Below are 17,756 nucleotides of genomic sequence, written 5' to 3' on the forward strand. Positions count from 1 at the left end.
TATGATTCTAAACGAGCAATTATTTAGTAAAAATTATGAAAATTTCAACTCTATTGGTCACCAATTATTCTATATAATATATACAAATGGCAGTCGTTCACAAAGAAGTTCATTTCCTTAACGTTAAAAAAGTCTTATTTCAGGAAGAATTGCTAATTCAATTAGCAAAATAAAAGTGATAGATCTATAACTAACCTGTCACAGATAGTTTCTTGCAATTTTATTTCTCGGGGGAGAAATAATGATATAAATGTAACTGGATTAGACTCCATTATGCATTGCATACCTGCTGCACTATCTCGTTACTTCATCTTTAGTGGAATGCAAATACAAATAATAAATAAGGTATTTGAATAAATATTAAAACATTCGAAAAATATAAGATTTCTATAAATATTGCTGAAAATAAATTCGATTAGACTCAGTGTACAGATCGGATGAATAAGAAAAAATTTATACAACAAAAATGATAATCCTGTACTAATTCAAAATTGTAATTGTACTCTTCTTTAAAAAAAATAATTCAAGAAGTTCCTGAACTGCTATGAAAATTTTCACCACTTTTCAGGATTCCACAGCATCCTGAAAATATTTTACAGAATTAATTAATATCACACTGCATCACCCACTGGTATGTCTAGTTGTCTTCCTGGTGGTGCCTTGCTTGCCATTTGAAATCACTTTCCATTATCCATTGCTGACCCTCTCCGAAACTGCAGGCTTTCAATAGGGGCAGGTTGACGTCACTACTGTCAGGTTTTGTTAAGCAACTGCCAGTGTTAACATGCTTGATGGTTTTGTCCTGAAAAAATATCCAAAAAGAATTTATTGAAAATAACAACTTAATGAATTGGCAAAGAAAAAATGAAATGAAATTTCGTGAAAAATATCTTGTGGTAATGTGAGGTTTTCATTTACTTCATTTGAAATTACTTCATGAAATATTTTCTATCTGTTAGAGAAATGGAAGCTTCCAGTATATTGCTGGAGCCACCAAAACCAAACCCGGAAGTAGTAGCATTATTGAAGGCTTTGGATTTGAAACAATACTCTTTCCTTAAAAATGTACAAGAGCTTCTTGCGAACGCACATCTGCTATAGATAGTTACCTTACAAAAGCCATTGAAAGTGGCCCAAACAATTCGAACCTTGAAATGATGATATGCTTTTATTAGGAGGCACTGAAAAAAAATGTCGACAAAAGATAACAGTTATTATTAGAACATTAGAATTTCTGAGGTGATATAATTAGAATGCGCCTACTAGTATAAGTGAGGATTGAACTTCCTTACCTGGTGAGTCGTTTAATCTCAAATTAGAAATTCTCTTATTTTATTCTACTCAGTGTTTATAACGAAAGGTGCTGTTTATATTGTTACAAATAAACCATTGAATTACGCTTAGGAGATGTGTCATCAAGATATTCTTGAAATTATCCTTTCATTATCTTAGTATCGGCGACAGGTTACAAATTGACATTACAGTTAGTTGGTAATGACGTTTGACAAAAGTATGCGAAAGAATGAAAATAATTCATTAAGGTTTTCTTTGAATTATTTTGTATGGTTTCAAAAAACAAATGTGATAGAAGATCTATCTGCTTGAGGTAATTTTAAATCACCAATATACATACAGCGTGACTCACGGTCGATGGTAGGTTAGACGTTTCTGGAAAACGCAAAGCATGATTTTTCTGAAAATTTCACCTCTCACATTTCCTTACCCGTTCTGTCGATCTAAAATATTTTCAGCATTGCGGCGTTGCCACTTCCATCAAAAAGTCCTAGCAACTTAATTTTTTTAAATGGAACATCCCGTATATTAATACATTTTTGGAATCGCTCTGGTATTTTAATACTTTTTTGTTAATAAGGTCCAATACCCATTTCTATCTGTTTTCAAGATAAAAAATAAATTGTGCTAAATATGGTCCAAAACATAGCCTTAATTGAAATTAAATACATCAGTACTATCAATTCATGAAAAGTTGATATTTTGATGATAGTTTGGACAAACTCGAAATATTCAAATAACACCAAGAAATCGACTCCATATCATACAGGGCGTGCTAAAATTACTATTATTTCCATTGTGCATAAAAGTAGTCAAAAGTTCATTTTTTCAAATGAAACCCCCTGTATATTACTCGGTAAATTGAAAGATGGTGAAAAATGCTTCAAGATGATATATCATGTCCCTATATCTAAATCGTCAAGTTTTCTCAATACTGTTTTTTCTACTAGAAACATTATTTTTTTTAGAATTTGGATTTAGGTAGCAGTGGAATTATCAAGCTTATAGCAGTTCGGTTACTTTTATAAGTAATTCACAAAGAGTTTTCGACGCTGTTTCGAAGTCCATAAAAAAAAGTCAAGTGGCGTGAGATCGGGTGATCTCGGTGGGCAATCCCACGGCCCAAAACCAACAATCGTCGAAGAGTTCGTCAAGTTTCCTGGAAACTTCCTGGGTGGAATGAGCTGGCGTTCCGTCCAGTTGAAACCACGAATTCAAGAAAATCGGTTACAGTCGTCCTTAATATTTGGAGATATCTCTCTGCATTCAGTGTGTCTTCATAAATAAAAAAGCTAATTTTATTGTTCTTCAGAATACAGAAAACATCCAGGTCAATTTTTTCTTGAAAACCCATTTCTTTTGAAACATGAGAATTATTATCAGCCCAAAAATTTTTATTCCTTCTATTGAAAATACCATCCCTCGTAAATTTTGATTCGTCGCTCCAAATTATTTTTGACAAAAATTCCCGATCTTTCTGTGTATGAATCGAAAGGGATTTACAAAAATACGTTCGAAGTCTTCTGCTTTTAGAGCTTGAACTTTGGTAAATTTATACGGATGCATTCCGTGATTTTTCAAAATTCGTTGTTCTGAAGCATGTGATACACCTAAATCTTTTTCTGCACTGCGAATGGAAGCTTCTGGATATGCATAAAAATATGCCAAACCGTTAACAGTATTGTCCTCATTTGAAATAACAGGTTTTGGTAATGTTGAAGGCGCTTTTAACATGGAGCCATAGTTAAGGAAATTATTTTGTAATCTTACAAACTTCCTCTCGTTCATTGGTGTTAATTCAGGATACATTTGGTTGAATTTTCTACAAGTCCTGGCAATGATTTGATCACACTGTCCGTGTATAATAAATAATTTCATAAGAACTTCGTTTGAATAATCAATATTTGCATTCATTTTTGGCGAACCGAACTGCTATAAGCTTGATAATTCCACTGCTACCTAAATCCAAATTAAAAAAAAAAAATGTTTCTAGAAGAAGCGACTTTATTGAGAAAACTTGACGATTTAGGTATAGGGACATGATATATCATCTTGAAGCATTTTTCACCATCTTTCAATTTACTGAGTAATATACAGGGGGTTTATTTGAAAAAATTAACTTTTGACTACTTTTATGCACAATGGAAATAATAGTAATTTTAGCACGCCCTATATGATATGGAGTCGATTTCTTGGTGTTATTTGAATATTTCGAGTTTGTTCAAACTATCATCAAAATATCAACTTTTTATGAATTGAGCATCTAACACTAAATATTTTTGGAACTTTGTGAATACCAAACGGAAAAATAATGGCTTACCTGAGACTATGTATTGTGACCTACGACAATGGTAATGATACTGTAAATGCATTCGCACAACAGTTTCAATCTGTGTACGAGCCTGATACTGTTGATGAAATTTCAACTTTCACCACTGATAAGACTGTGGAAATGAATAGTTGTGCAATTAGTTTGGAAATTATTTGTAATAAACTATCTCAATTGGATCCATATAAAGGTCCAGGACCTGACGGTATCACAACAATGTTATTGAAAAATTGTAGATTTACTCTGACAAAACCACTATTTTTGCTTTTTACAGCTTCACTCAGTCTAGGTGAGGTCCCTCTTGTATGGAAATCGAGTTACATAACACTATACATAAATCTGGAGACAGAGCAAACATAATTTTTTTTCGCCCCATTAGCATATTGAGTGCTATACCTAAATTGATGGAAAGCTTCATATGCTATAATATAAAACCCCTCTGAATCAGGTTATAATCGATGAGCAACATGGTTTTGCCAGGGCAAATAGGCCAATACTAATTTGTTGCTCTACTCTCAGTATATCTTAAATGCTTTGGAGAAAAAACAGCAAGAGGATGTGATATACACGGATTTTTCCAAAGCATTTGACACAGTTAATCACAGGATTCTCTGTGCAAAATTGGAGGCAATCGGTTTCTTTGGGAATTTATTGAAATGGCTCACAAATTATCTATGTAACAGAAGACAAGTTGTAAAAATTAAAGGATTTATATCTCAACAAATCTCTGTTAGCTCAGGAGTTCCGCAAGGAAGCCATTTAGGACCATTCCTATTTATTATCTTTGTCAACGATATCAAAACCAAAATTAGTCATTCTGAAGTATTAATGTTTGCTGATGACTTGAAAATATTCAAAACCATTGTATCCACAGTTGACTACGAACATATTCAGAATGATATTACATCTTTTACTGAATGGTGTGTAGACAATGATATGGATGTGAATGTGTCTAAATGCAAAAGAATGTCTTTTTCTAGATCACTTACTCATTACAACAATATGTATACTATAGCAGGCAAACTATTAGAATCGGTGAAATCCATACGAGATCTTGGTGTAGTGGTGGATGTCAAAATGGATTTTCACCTGCAGTATGAACAGATCTCTAGCAGAGCAATGAAAATGTTAGGCTTTGTATGCAGGACTACAAAAGACTTCACCAACATTAATTCTATTAAGTTATTGTATTTCGCTTTGGTTAGATCGATTACAGAATATTGTAGCTGTGTTTGGTCACCAACTTATGAAATTCATAAGTACACTATAGAAAAAGTACAAAACAAATTTATGAAAGATATTGCCTTTAAGTTGTCTATACCTTTCAGTGATCACTCTTTTTCAGAAAATTGGTCTGTAACTGGTTTACCGAAACTTAGTTTACGCAGAGATCATATAGATATTATATTCCTTCATAAATTGCTCAATTTTAGAATTAGTTGTTCAACTCTTCTTGCCCAAGTAAATCTTCATGTTCCCTCTAGAAAAACACGAAATAATCTAACTTTTGCAATAGATTACCCTAGGTGTAACTATGGAATGCATTCTCCTTTATCAAAAATAGTCACAAACGGGAATAATACAAAATTCGATCTCTTTCATATTTCCGAGGATATTCTTAGAAATAAGTTAAGATATACTTATTCTTATTCTCGCTTCATTTCAATTCTCTACTATAACTGTTTGAATTGTTATTAATTATAATTAAATTAGATAAGATTAATGTTAACAATCTGATATTTGTATAACTTATATTAAATGGGAGTTACCCGTGAATAAATAAATAAATATTTAGCACAATTTATTTTTTATCTCGAAAACAGATAGAGATAGGTATTGGACATTATTAACAAAAAAGTATTAAAATACCAGAGCGATTCCAAAAATGTATTAATATACAAGGTGTTCCATTTAAAAAAATTAAGTTGCTAGGACTTTTTGATGGAAGTGGCAACGCCGCAATGCTGAAAATATTTTAGATCGATAGAACAGGTAAGGAAATGTGAGAGGTGAAATTTTCAGAAAAATCATGCTTTGCGTTTTCAAGAAACGTCTAACCTACCATCGACCGTGAGTAACGCTGTATAAGCATATAAGAGGCTTCTATCTGCCACAGGTATCATTAGTTTTACTAAGCTGAACCATAAATGTATTGATGACCTCAACTTTTATTAATACCATCCGAAAATACCATGTCATACTACAACATAAACACTCAGTGAATAATTATTGCTCAATCGTTTATTCAACGGGTTATTAATGACTTTAAAATTTCGTAATACTATGAAAGTTACAAGTAAATTTCTCAGTTATATTATCAATGAACGCACCTTAAACTAAACTTGTACAGTTTCCCCATTGTTCTGATAAACTGTCCTAATACATGAAAGTAAATTCTTTCTTTTCCAAACTGAACTTTAAAACAAAACACCCAGTGAATCATTCATCCGTTAACTACAAAATGTGTAAATTGTATCGAAATTCATTATGAATTTTAAGAATAACATAAAAATTAAAGATTTTTTATCTTTACTGGGTTACAATCCGTCTGAAATTGAGAACAAGTTGAACTTTTTATATCTGTTCTGTTTTTCCGTTAACCAGCTGTCACACCCCTACGAACGACAACCTTGAGAAGTCGAAACTTGTGCAAGCTAAGGATTAACGCGGTCTTACTTTTTAACGTGTGATGCAATATCAATAAAAAGTAAATTCGACCAGTTAGATATCAATATTAATGAAACCATAACTCTAGATACCATTATAGTTATGAAAACAGTGTCGAAACTGAGGTTATATTTTCTGTGTAGACAAGAGAATGCAAATGACAAATCATGCAGAGACTTTCTCTTCATTGGGTACACTGTTGTCAACTGAATGAATTTTTTTTGCTTCATATCACCAACTCGAAGAAAACATACCACATTCAAAAAATGTAACTGAAACTGTTTGTTTCTACTAGATACTTGACACCCAACAAGCTGTATTCTGAAATTCTGGAAGTCGATAGAAGATTCACAACCAGTAATGATGTTATTTACAATATGAAGATCCTGATTATCATCAGTTTTATTGTTTTTAGGCACGTTATAAATCTGTTTAAAAAAATCTGTTTAAAATCTGTTTTTCAGTTAACCAGCTGTCGCACCCCTACGAACGACAACCCTCAGAAGTCGAAACTTGTGGCGAGCTAAGGATTATCGAGGTCTTACCTTTTAACGTGTGATTCCTAACACGGGTTGGACGGTAGCAAGTGAAGATCGATCGTTCAGACTAGGGCTTGAACCACCGACCAACACGGCAGTCAATTCGAGTGAGTGAACAAAGCACCCACGCCGAACCGCTTGGCTACCGACTGATAAATGTTTTATTTGTTTGTATTTGTTGCTGCTCATTAGGTTCTCCAAGACTGAATTGACAACAAGATTCTGTAGAACTCACATTTAGTCTATTTTTCATCTAAATTACTTTTTATTTAATAACATTGATTTCCTGTTGAAGTGTATCATTGATTTATAGCTGCTTCTTTGGCAATAAGTTCTCTTGTATTGAATTTTGCCAAACAATCATTAAGAGTATACCTATTTAAATTAGCTGCTGCATCAATGCCGTTCAGGTTGTTGCCACTTTTCTCAATTTCCCTTTAATAGCCATTAAGTTGGTTCATAGTCATACTGAAGCATTTAGTGTGATACCTGTGCTTACATTTGGTACACTATATAGTATCATTTTTCGGTGGGACTTTTCTTTAGTGAATGTTTTGATCTTTTTTTTTTCAACTGGGTTGTTTGTAACTTTTGTGAATATTACTGAAGTTTAATCCTAACACTAAACCGTTACTTTCAACACGTCGACACGTGTTTCAATCACCTAGTGATAATCTTCAAGAGAAAGATTAAAGTTCAAATGACTGTGATTGAGTTGATATTGAGTTCAATCTTCCTCTTGAAGATGATCACTTGGTGATTGAAACACATGTCAAAGTGTTAAAAGTAATCGTTTGGTGTTGGGACAAAACTCCAGTAATATTCATTACTAGACCAAAGGTTCCAAGCAGTGCATTACAAGTGTAACTCTTGTACTGTTGTTTGCCCAACTTGTATCAAATCTTGGATTGCTATGAAAGAGGCTATGAATCGAATGACACCTCAATGTGGAAAGGCGAACTCAAATTTTGCAAAGTGGCATTTGTCATCTTAGCTCTAGCTGACTTACAGACGACCCCATATGGGAAGGTTGCCGCAGTCATTAAGGACCAATAAACTGGAATCCTTTCAGTAAGCAATTATAGCCGTTGAAGAGAATATTCCAGAAGATGATCCACAAGTACATTTCCAGAGTTGCACATTCCCGCCTGCGTTGCTATAGGTTACAAAGAGGATCTGGAAAGCGTCTTCCTGAAATGCGTCACAGAAGACGTATTTTTCAAATCACATATCCGCTTTTTGATAGGTAGAATTATTGGAACCTCTGGCCTAAAACGATTATAAAGAAAATATTTTCCCACACCAGACCAAAAAAACTTTCTATCGACGCGCGTTTCGCTAACCAAGTATTTTCTTTATATTCCCACATTTGTATATGAATATTACTGAAGTTTTTTTCTAACACCAAACCGTTATTTCAACACCTCGACACGTGTTTCGATCACCAAGTGGTCATCTTCAAGAGGAAGGTCAAACACATTTGTGTTGCTTACCTACCTGACGAAGGTAGTGGCAGACTAACCAACAATCAGGTCTTCACTAGATTGAGGAAAATAAACCATGATCTATCAAGGAGCGTATCAATGAAATTCAGGCCATGCTAGCAGAGAATATACTCCGTGTCTGCCCCGCCGCAGACTGAAAACAAGTTTTCAGTGATTGACAGAATCCCACTCTTACCAGCTGACCTGGAAGATCTCTCATCAAATAAAGTAATCTGCACCGTTAAGAAGCTGAATTTATTTGGTTGAGTTAGAATAGGATATGAGCCACGATGAACCGTCGCTGGTTGCAGTGGAGGATCAAAAAGACCTACCTACACGTCTCACACAACTATCTTTCACCACTGGGATTCTCTCCTTCATTTTGAAAGTTATTCAGTTGGTTGACAGACCTGTTCAAGCATTTAATGTGTGATACCAATGTCTTACATTTGGTATATGATATATCATAATTACACACATTGCAAGTATTACAACCCATTCTCAAAATAAAAAAAAAAATGTTAATTTTATATTTTTCAATTATTCACAGTTTTTCTATTCTTAACTGTGAATCGTACATAATTTATCAGTATCCAACTTTATAACTTATTACGAATAACATACTACTAGGATATTTTTCTCTATGCATATACTATTAAGAGTAATCAATTTTAATACCAAGAGGTTTGCTATGTGCACCTGAAGTATATTTGTTGTTCATGGAAATTTCTGAGACTTCTGATCCAATTGCACGGAATTGGCGTGTGTGTATGTGATAAATTTATTTCACTAGTTCTGACTTCCATTGTCTACTATATAAAATGATTTGAAATCCCTGAAACAAGTAAAAAAGAATAATTAAAAAAGAATAGTTGAAAATAACAATTATATTAAGCAACAATAAACCTGAAATGAAATGATAGTGAAATAACCTACAAGTAAAAATATAATAATTGAATAAATAAAAATTAAAGGAATGCAAAAAAGAAAATAATAAAAATAAAGTGTAGAGATTCCAAGTCACGTTAGTTCACGACGTTTCGATTGTTGGTATCTACAATCGTCTTCGGGTGATGACTGGACTGATTCCTCCGAGAGATGACTATTTTATAGGTCGTTGAAATACTTTCACTTTCTCTACTTTCCATTTTCCGCTTCACTGATTCCGTGAGGGATGACCGTTTTGGCGGGAGTTGGTCATTTTTCGTTTGATGATGGGTTTCCATATGTTTCGTATATCTACGCTGAGGCTCGTGAGGCTCACGAAAACCAGGCCCCCAAACGCGGACTGCGATTCCAAGAATTGCATTTACCAGATACCCTGTGAGTGCGGAAAATCCTATATTGGTGAAACTAAGAGGCCATTGAATGTTCGCATTGCCGAGCACAAGAAGCACACACAGCGAGGGGAAACCAGCAAATCAGGAATAGCAGACCATGTTTGGACCCATCAACACAACATCGAGTGGTCCCAAGCTGAGATCTTGCACAGAGAGGAACATTGGTTCAGGAGAAAATTTAAGGAATCCGCATACATGTTGTCCAACAACGTTTTCAGCCAGGCCAGCGTAGATATACGAAACATATGGAAACCCATCATCAAACGAAAAATGACCAACTCCCGCCAAAACGGTCATCCCTCACGGAATCAGTGAAGCGGAAAATGGAAAGTAGAGAAAGTGAAAGTATTTCAACGACCTATAAAATAGTCATCTCTCGGAGGAATCAGTCCAGTCATCACCCGAAGACGATTGTAGATACCAACAATCGAAACGTCGTGAACTAACGTGACTTGGAATCTCTACACTTTATTTTTATTATTTTCTTTTTTGCATTCCTTTAATTTTTATTTATTCAATTATTATATTTTTACTTGTAGGTTATTTCACTATCATTTCATTTCAGGTTTATTGTTGCTTAATATAATTGTTATTTTCAACTATTCTTTTTTAATTATTCTTTTTTACTTGTTTCAGGGATTTCAAATCATTTTATATAGTAGACAATGGAAGTCCGAACTAGTGTAATTCATCACGAAACATTGTCAATCACCTTCAAACAAATGATAAATTTATAATCACTGCAAGCATTTATGACTTCCTTTTCAAAAATGAACATGCTGTGAAAGAATTTCAATAGGTATACATGGTAAACAATTTTATTCAACTCAAAATTTAAACAGATGGGCTTTAAGCATTGGCTGCCTCAAAAAACACTATGATGAAACAACTCATTATTTGTGTATAAATACTTGGTATTTTGCAAAAAAACATTTTCATGTGATATTCTCTCGTTTTGAAATGTTTTGAAGTTAATAAATGCTGACATACTACTTACCACTACATCATAAAGCCAAGCTTGATTACCACCCATTCCATGGCATCTTACTAGTTTAACAGGTCCTGTCCTAGAGCTTGCATCAAGACAATTATCATCCGACATAATTTGTTGTCTCTTCGTGTAAGCAAACACTTGATTTCCACCTAAATTATGACAATAAGTCATTCCTACGTTGTCTCCGGACTTCCTTCCCATTGTGTCCAGGCAATTCTTAGTTTGCACATTACGTATCTGCGAAAATAAAAATGTATTTATATGATGGAATTGGCCGATACTTAATGAAAATTCATAACTAACGTATTCAAAAAACACTTTATTGTGAGATTTTCACTGAGCAATTTTAAAAAAACCAACACGTGTTTCGCCATACAATGGCTTCTTCGGGCGTGTCTTTACTCATCAAGTAAAAATGTATTTAAGTAAAATCGGTTATGAGGAAATTCGATTAGATAATCTATTGACAAAACTCATTAAAATGTCTTTCCAATGAATTATATTTTAGAGTAACAATTGACATAATTTTGAATTGAATAAAGTATAATTTTTGTCCTCATCAAGATTCGACATTTGAGAATGCTTGCTGATTTCTCACAAAAAAAATTATTCAAGAGTATCATTATGAACTTTTTTATTTTCACTTTTAATACACATAATATCCAAAAAAATTACTATTTATATTGCGATAGAATTACGAAATGAAAAAACAAAAATATATTAAATGTGGTGGAATGTCACAAATGCGGATATACATGGTGGAGACACCCGTCATGGGAAACTGTTAAGAACCCCCTCACACAAAACGGCTCACTTTAGATGCTCCCCACTATTTAATACAACAAACTGTTATAATAACTTGCCGGCATCTATTAGGAAAATCGAGTCAGATAAACTTTTTAAAATTGAGGTGAAGAAACTTCTCTTACAGAAGTGTTACTACAGTCTTGAGGAATTCTTGCACGACACTTTTTCATGACATTTTGAGAGTATTTGCTAGAACTTCTCCGATTTTTTATATAATACTTCTATATTGTGAAAGTTTGTGGACGTGAACCATATTTATTGTTTTTGTATTGTTCAACTTCTGTAGTTTTATTTTCGTTTTTTAATTATGACTTAGCACATGTACTCAATGTACCAAAGTGTCAAATAAATAAATAAATAAAATATTAATGAGCGTCATATTCTAAATTACGATGGAAATGTATTGATTGTAGATTCTGTCGGTAATCATATAATATATAATCAGGAATACTTTCATTGTATTTTTCAGGTACCTATGTTTGATGAAAATAACTTACATCTCCCAAGTAATAGTACTCCAATGGCATCTGGGACTCGGGATAAACGTTTTCCAGGTACCACCTGAAGCTTTTACATTTCAGTTTGCTTCTCAATTCTCGTCTCGAAGAAATGTCTCCAACAGGTACATTTCTTGCACCTGAAAGAAAACATGTTTACTTTATTATATTATTGATAGATAATATAATACATGCAATTTCATGATATTATCGAAATGTTCAGAGAACCATTAGTTGTTGCTTTTATAATGAATGGTGCTGTGGTCCACAAAAAAGTGCTCCTTTTTGTATGTACAGACATTCCAGAATAAAATGAAAATATAGAAATGTTGAAAATGTACCTTTCCTATAACTCTACACATGAAATTACACTGGGGGATTTTTTTTCTGTTGACCTTCAAAGAAAAAGTAAAACTTTACTCGGTCTACGCAAGAAAACTGAGTTGCATTTTAAAGTACCATATTAAACATCAATAGGAAATAATTTTCAAAATAAAACTTCTTCGCATAATTGAATTATCTAACTTCATAAATAACAAAAATATTTAAATGAATTATTGATATATCTACCAGAATTATTTGTCTCCAGAACAGTCATTCAAGGAAAAAGCTTATGGTGGGGTTACCAAGCTGAAGGTGGAACTGATGGCTATACTCAATTGTGGTTAAGCAAATTACAACATATGCTTTTTTGCTTTGGTGACCAAAGATAAAACAAGCCACTGCCATTAATAAAATGTTTGGAAATAACCACACCAACAGTAGCATTGGTCTACAGACAGGTCAAAAACCGAACATGGAATAGGAGAATTAATTGCTCTTTCAAGCCAAATTGTATAGAATCTTGCAGTGCACAAGGAATATTGATTTAAGGCTTCAATATTCTCGCAGTACTAAAGTGCAGAGGGGGCATTGATGAACCCAAAAGTGACATCGATACTGATCTGGGAATGACTTAAAGAACTGAAGAAACTGGCAGATGGAAATAGTTTGACTCTATGCTGGCTGCCTGGACAATCAGGATCACAGACAATAAAAAAGCTGATGAGTATGGTAAACCTGGATTATGAGCTTCCTATAATGGTCCTGAACCAGTTGTGGGATCACCATAGGGAAAACTTTTATAAAGCGACCACCTAGAGATCTGAAGAACTGCTTCAACAAGCAGGGATCGTCTGAGAACAACAACAGTAAGTACAATTCATTAGATATTGACCATTTAGACATCTGGTGGACAAAATGGGGTTGTATAATGGAGACTTTAGCTGCAAGAAATCCAACACAAAGTTACAGAGACAGAATAATATGAGACACTGAATCACAACAGTAGGCAAGCAATTTATGGACAGATAAATGAGACTAAAATGCAACAAATAATATGGGGAACAAAACTGTAGGCTGAGAGTCATGGAAATATTGGAAAAAAAGGCAATAAGCCCCAAAGATTTGTGTTTTCCGGAACTGACCATTTTCAGCATTTTTTCAAAGGATGCGCGTTATTACAAGATACGAGGGTAATGTGAAAAGTACTTTTTTCAATGAATATTTATTTGTCAATGTCTAGAAAACTTTTTGAAAAAATTATTAAAAACAAACCCTTACTAATATTTTAACACACAATACCAATCACCCTTATTATGATGACAACAAGTTTGTTACTTTGAGTTTGTTGGGGATTCTAAGTTATTTTCTATAATTAATGACGTGAGTGATTCTACAAATATTTAGTCTCAGAATTTATTGATACTTGGTGAAACAGTACTAAAGTGAAACCCAATGGGAAGTGTAAATTATACCACGAATTCCTAAAGTAATAGTTTCCAACTGCAAAAACTTTCAAAGTATTGAAGTTGTGAGACCGATGTATTATACATATGTATCTTCAAAACTGGAATATGCAAGTACTATCTGGATGCCATTCCATGAGAATAATAAGATGATTATTGATGGAGTATAGAGGGAATTCTCTAATTTTTAATTTTCAAAGTAGTTGGTACTTATCCTAAAAGTGGTATTAGTAATAATGAATTATATAGATGTATAGTTCTTTTTAGTCTGGAACGCAGCAGAAATTGTGCATCAGTGTTTTTACTGAAATTAGTGAATAATAAGAGTAAACTGTCCTAAAATAAAAATAAAATTTCAACATATAGCAGTTTCTCTGTCACAGTATCACTTTACTTTAAGACCTCTCATAGCAAAAACAAACATAATGCTCAATTTTTCATTATATATGTCAAAATTTCAATAGTATCTAATTCCAATGTGATGTATTATAAATATATCTAAGTAATATTATCAGAGTTGCCAACTTATATTAAATCTAGATGATAAGAATTGATGTCGCTTCATTAATTTTTTTTTCTTCTTTGTATAATTCTGGCTATTGCCCTGTAAATGAGTAACTTTGGACAATAAAGCTGTTGTTATTATTATTATTATTATTATCATCAAGGAGCACACAGCAGTCTAAACTGCTTCAGATATTCATCAACAGGATTATCATGCAAGCAGAGAACGTCACCTCAAGCAAAAGACATACAATCATGCTGTTAAACGAAATTAGACCTGGGTTAATATTATAGTAGAATTCCTTCCATTGATCCAACCAGACCTCCGCCAGCCGAGCATTGTTATGGTTGACGATCCTACTTGTCCCACCAGGGAACGAGTACGGAGTTGATTTTCTAAACACATGTCCCACATGAGAACAAGTTGCTATTTCCAGCTGACCACCGCACATCCACACCTACAGGCATCATGGCAGAAAAATATAACATGCACCTCATTAGTCAACGATTTCATTAGCACAATGTTGGAGTAACACAAAAAGTACACAAATTCTTGGTCAAAGGAAAGTAAAAACTTATCATGCCCCAAAGATTGAATGTACTATTACACCCTGTGTCTATTGACGAGGCTTTGTTTAAATGAAGGTTTATTCTGAAATGAAACATTCATGAGAAAATGTGCATTTTCAAAAAGTTGCTGTAACTTTTTTCCAGTCAAAAATTTCTTGTTTCTATGAAAACATTTCCAAAACACATTTGTACGTAGATTTCAATGTTGTAAAAAACATATTTTTTCAAATGAGACATCAATGGTTATTGATGGAAAACTATTTTTTTAATGAGACACCATGTATATTCCTGCATATTTCAATAGAGCTTAAAATTACCTTTCCAAAAATGTAGCACACTTGTTTTTCAAGAGTCATCTTTGAAATACAGAGCTTTTAGGTTTTTTCATGTAGACTTTGAAACGCACACTTTGATCAATTAGGCTTTGGACGACGCAACGATAAAACAGAAAGAAATTGTTCAGCAGTAGCTATCAAATGTTGAGAAATATTTTCACAGTCGTAATCAAAACGAATAGTTTCAATAAAACTGATACAATAATAATAATGATGGTAAAGAACAAACAATGAAATATATTTCTTCAGAGAAGATGTTTGAAACGTCTACCAGTTTCTTCTACATACAGGCGACACCTGTTCTAAACGTTTTTTTGCCGAATTCATTGGTTTAATAGGAGTGAGAGAATCAAAACATTGCTTCCAATTCGTATCTAGAATTGGTTGGCAATTTGAAAGTAACATCTTTCAACCTTCCCCAGAGGTAAGAGTCTATAGGCGTTAGGTCCAATGACCAGGCCTGCCAACAGTTGGGTCCTTGGTTGGCTATCCAATAATTACTCATTAATAGTTTATTGTATGATAGCGTAAAATAAACGCTTGAGAAAGCTTTTGTATAGCGAAACACATGTCGCGGTTTTTGTAAAACCCTTTATAGTGAAAATCATACAATAAGTTTTATTATGGATTTTCATCAAGTATCGGCCAGCTCTTTTCAATTATCCAATTGTTATCAAAATTTGCACTCAAAAAAATGGTGACAATTGCAGTGTTGTGAAGCGAAGCACCGTCTTTTGAAAATATATTTTTCTGAGTTCCATTAGTGGCAATTCATCAACAAGTGGTTCAATATTTTGCCTAAAAAATTCTAAATAACTCTGAGATATGAGAGTGCCATTATAAATGAACAGGCCAATAATTCTACCTCTGAAAACACTTGCCCACACACTAAATCCAAATTTTCCACAACTTATCTGCTCCACAATAGAATGAGGATTTTGTTGTGCCTATCCGATTTTATTTTGGTCCATGACATGAAAATTTCCTAGAGTGTTATAAAGTTGATTTGTTTTCAAAATACATAATTCAACAAAAAAAACAAGTTGCCTGGGACAGAGATGAGACCATGGTGCCTGCTTGTAGAATTTTTTTTTCAAAATTATTTTCGCACATACTATATTACCATTTTATAGGAAAGATAAGTTCAACACTGACAGAGAGTGGATGTTAGAACCCCGATTGTTATAACGACTGATGTTATATACTCACGTAAATGTGGTCACTGTTTACCATATTTTCGTAATATAGACCAAGTTTACACTGCATCTCAAAAGTGGATTTCAAACAATTATGCAAACCACCTTCAACTCCATATAAATACCATTTTAATGAAGTTATTAAACAATTTGATTATATTAGAACTTTCGGAAAGAGAATTCGCATTATGAAACTGAATTTGTTGAGTTGTATAAATATCCACTGTGATTTTTGAGTAAGAATCAAAAACAGACAAAAATTAATTATCAACAAATGGAAAATATGTATATAATTTTTCCTTTTTAAGCTGAATATAATGATCATATACTGTATACACATTAATGAAGGATACTATTCCACAATTTGTTATTTAATTAGGAACAAGAGTTATGAACAATCTCGTACCTATATGAAAAAGTAAAATATTTCTTGGCAAAAATATGAGGTGATCACAAATTACCCCACAAAAAGTCCACTTACATGTCAATTATCAAGGATAAGCATTTAAGGTACTGTTAGTAACAATCATTAGGTAATAATGTTAATAATGCTGTTAACAAAAAAATCTCCCAAAAAAACTTTCCAAAGCTGTAACATATCAAACCTGGATTCATGGCGTAATAAAATTCTCCCCATTCGTCCATCCAAACCTCGGCTACTCTGGCCGCATTGTGCAGCACAATTTTCGAGACACCGCCTGGGAAAGTGTAAGGGGACTTATCTCTGAAAACGTGCCCAACATGGGAGCAAGGGATAATTTCTAGTGTCCCACCGCACTGCCATACCTATACATTCATCATTATTGATAAATAAAATGTAAATGAAACAACTTTTATGTAACCTCCCATGAAATAAAAAATTGAAGAATTGTAGAGACACAGGGTGGTGAATGAGTGAGTTTCATTATATTATAAAAATATCGTGAGATATTTGAAAAAAAATTTAATTGGGTGTCACCCAAAGACTTTCATAGTCTTAATTCTGATGATACAATTACAGGGAATGGAATAGTATTGATGAAATACACATACTCTGAAATTTATTTCTAAATTCTCAAAATAATAAAAATTCTATGATAAAATGTGCTTTTAACACATTCTCTAATTTATTTATTACACTAGCTGTTGTCTCTAATTTATTTATTACACTAGCTGTTGTCCATGACTTTGTTTGCGTCGTCTTCAGTATATGATTTTTCTCAGATTTTTCAATAGCAACTTGTATTCGCCTATCTTCTATTGATAATAAAAATCATTTTATAAACCATAAATATAATCGAACAGAATTTTTATAGTAGTTTCTTCAACAAGTGTGCAATGTGACTATTTAAACTGGCATAACTTTTTGATTTATGAAGCGATTGAAATAAATTGAACACTAAATGTTGAATGAAATATGCCATAATACATTGTG

General features: G+C 33.2%; 1 protein-coding gene across 4 annotated transcripts in view; it reads right to left on the reverse strand.

The window, feature by feature from the left end:
- Positions 1 to 480: 480 nt before the first annotated feature.
- Pgant5 (Polypeptide N-Acetylgalactosaminyltransferase 5) overlaps positions 481 to 17,756 on the reverse strand; it is a 36,957-nt gene continuing 19,681 nt past the window's right edge. For 2 of the 4 annotated variants that reach the window (XM_074185012.1, XM_074185025.1), the window contains exons 6-9: positions 14,519 to 14,699; positions 11,951 to 12,090; positions 10,650 to 10,883; positions 481 to 802 (exon numbers count right to left, since the gene is read on the reverse strand). In XM_074185012.1, coding sequence (XP_074041113.1) covers positions 638 to 802; positions 10,650 to 10,883; positions 11,951 to 12,090; positions 14,519 to 14,699 — 720 coding nt within the window. In that variant the 3' untranslated portion in view covers positions 481 to 637. Of the gene's footprint in view, positions 803 to 10,649; positions 10,884 to 11,950; positions 12,091 to 14,518; positions 14,700 to 16,947; positions 17,129 to 17,756 lie in introns of all 4 variants that reach the window. The other 2 variants (XM_074185005.1, XM_074185021.1) reach the window with 1 other exon arrangement.

This window comes from Leptinotarsa decemlineata, unplaced genomic scaffold (assembly GCF_025532065.1).
Source record: "Leptinotarsa decemlineata unplaced genomic scaffold, Ldec_3_MD MMD2_P_RNA_scaffold_2, whole genome shotgun sequence".
NCBI lineage: Eukaryota > Metazoa > Arthropoda > Insecta > Coleoptera > Chrysomelidae > Leptinotarsa > Leptinotarsa decemlineata.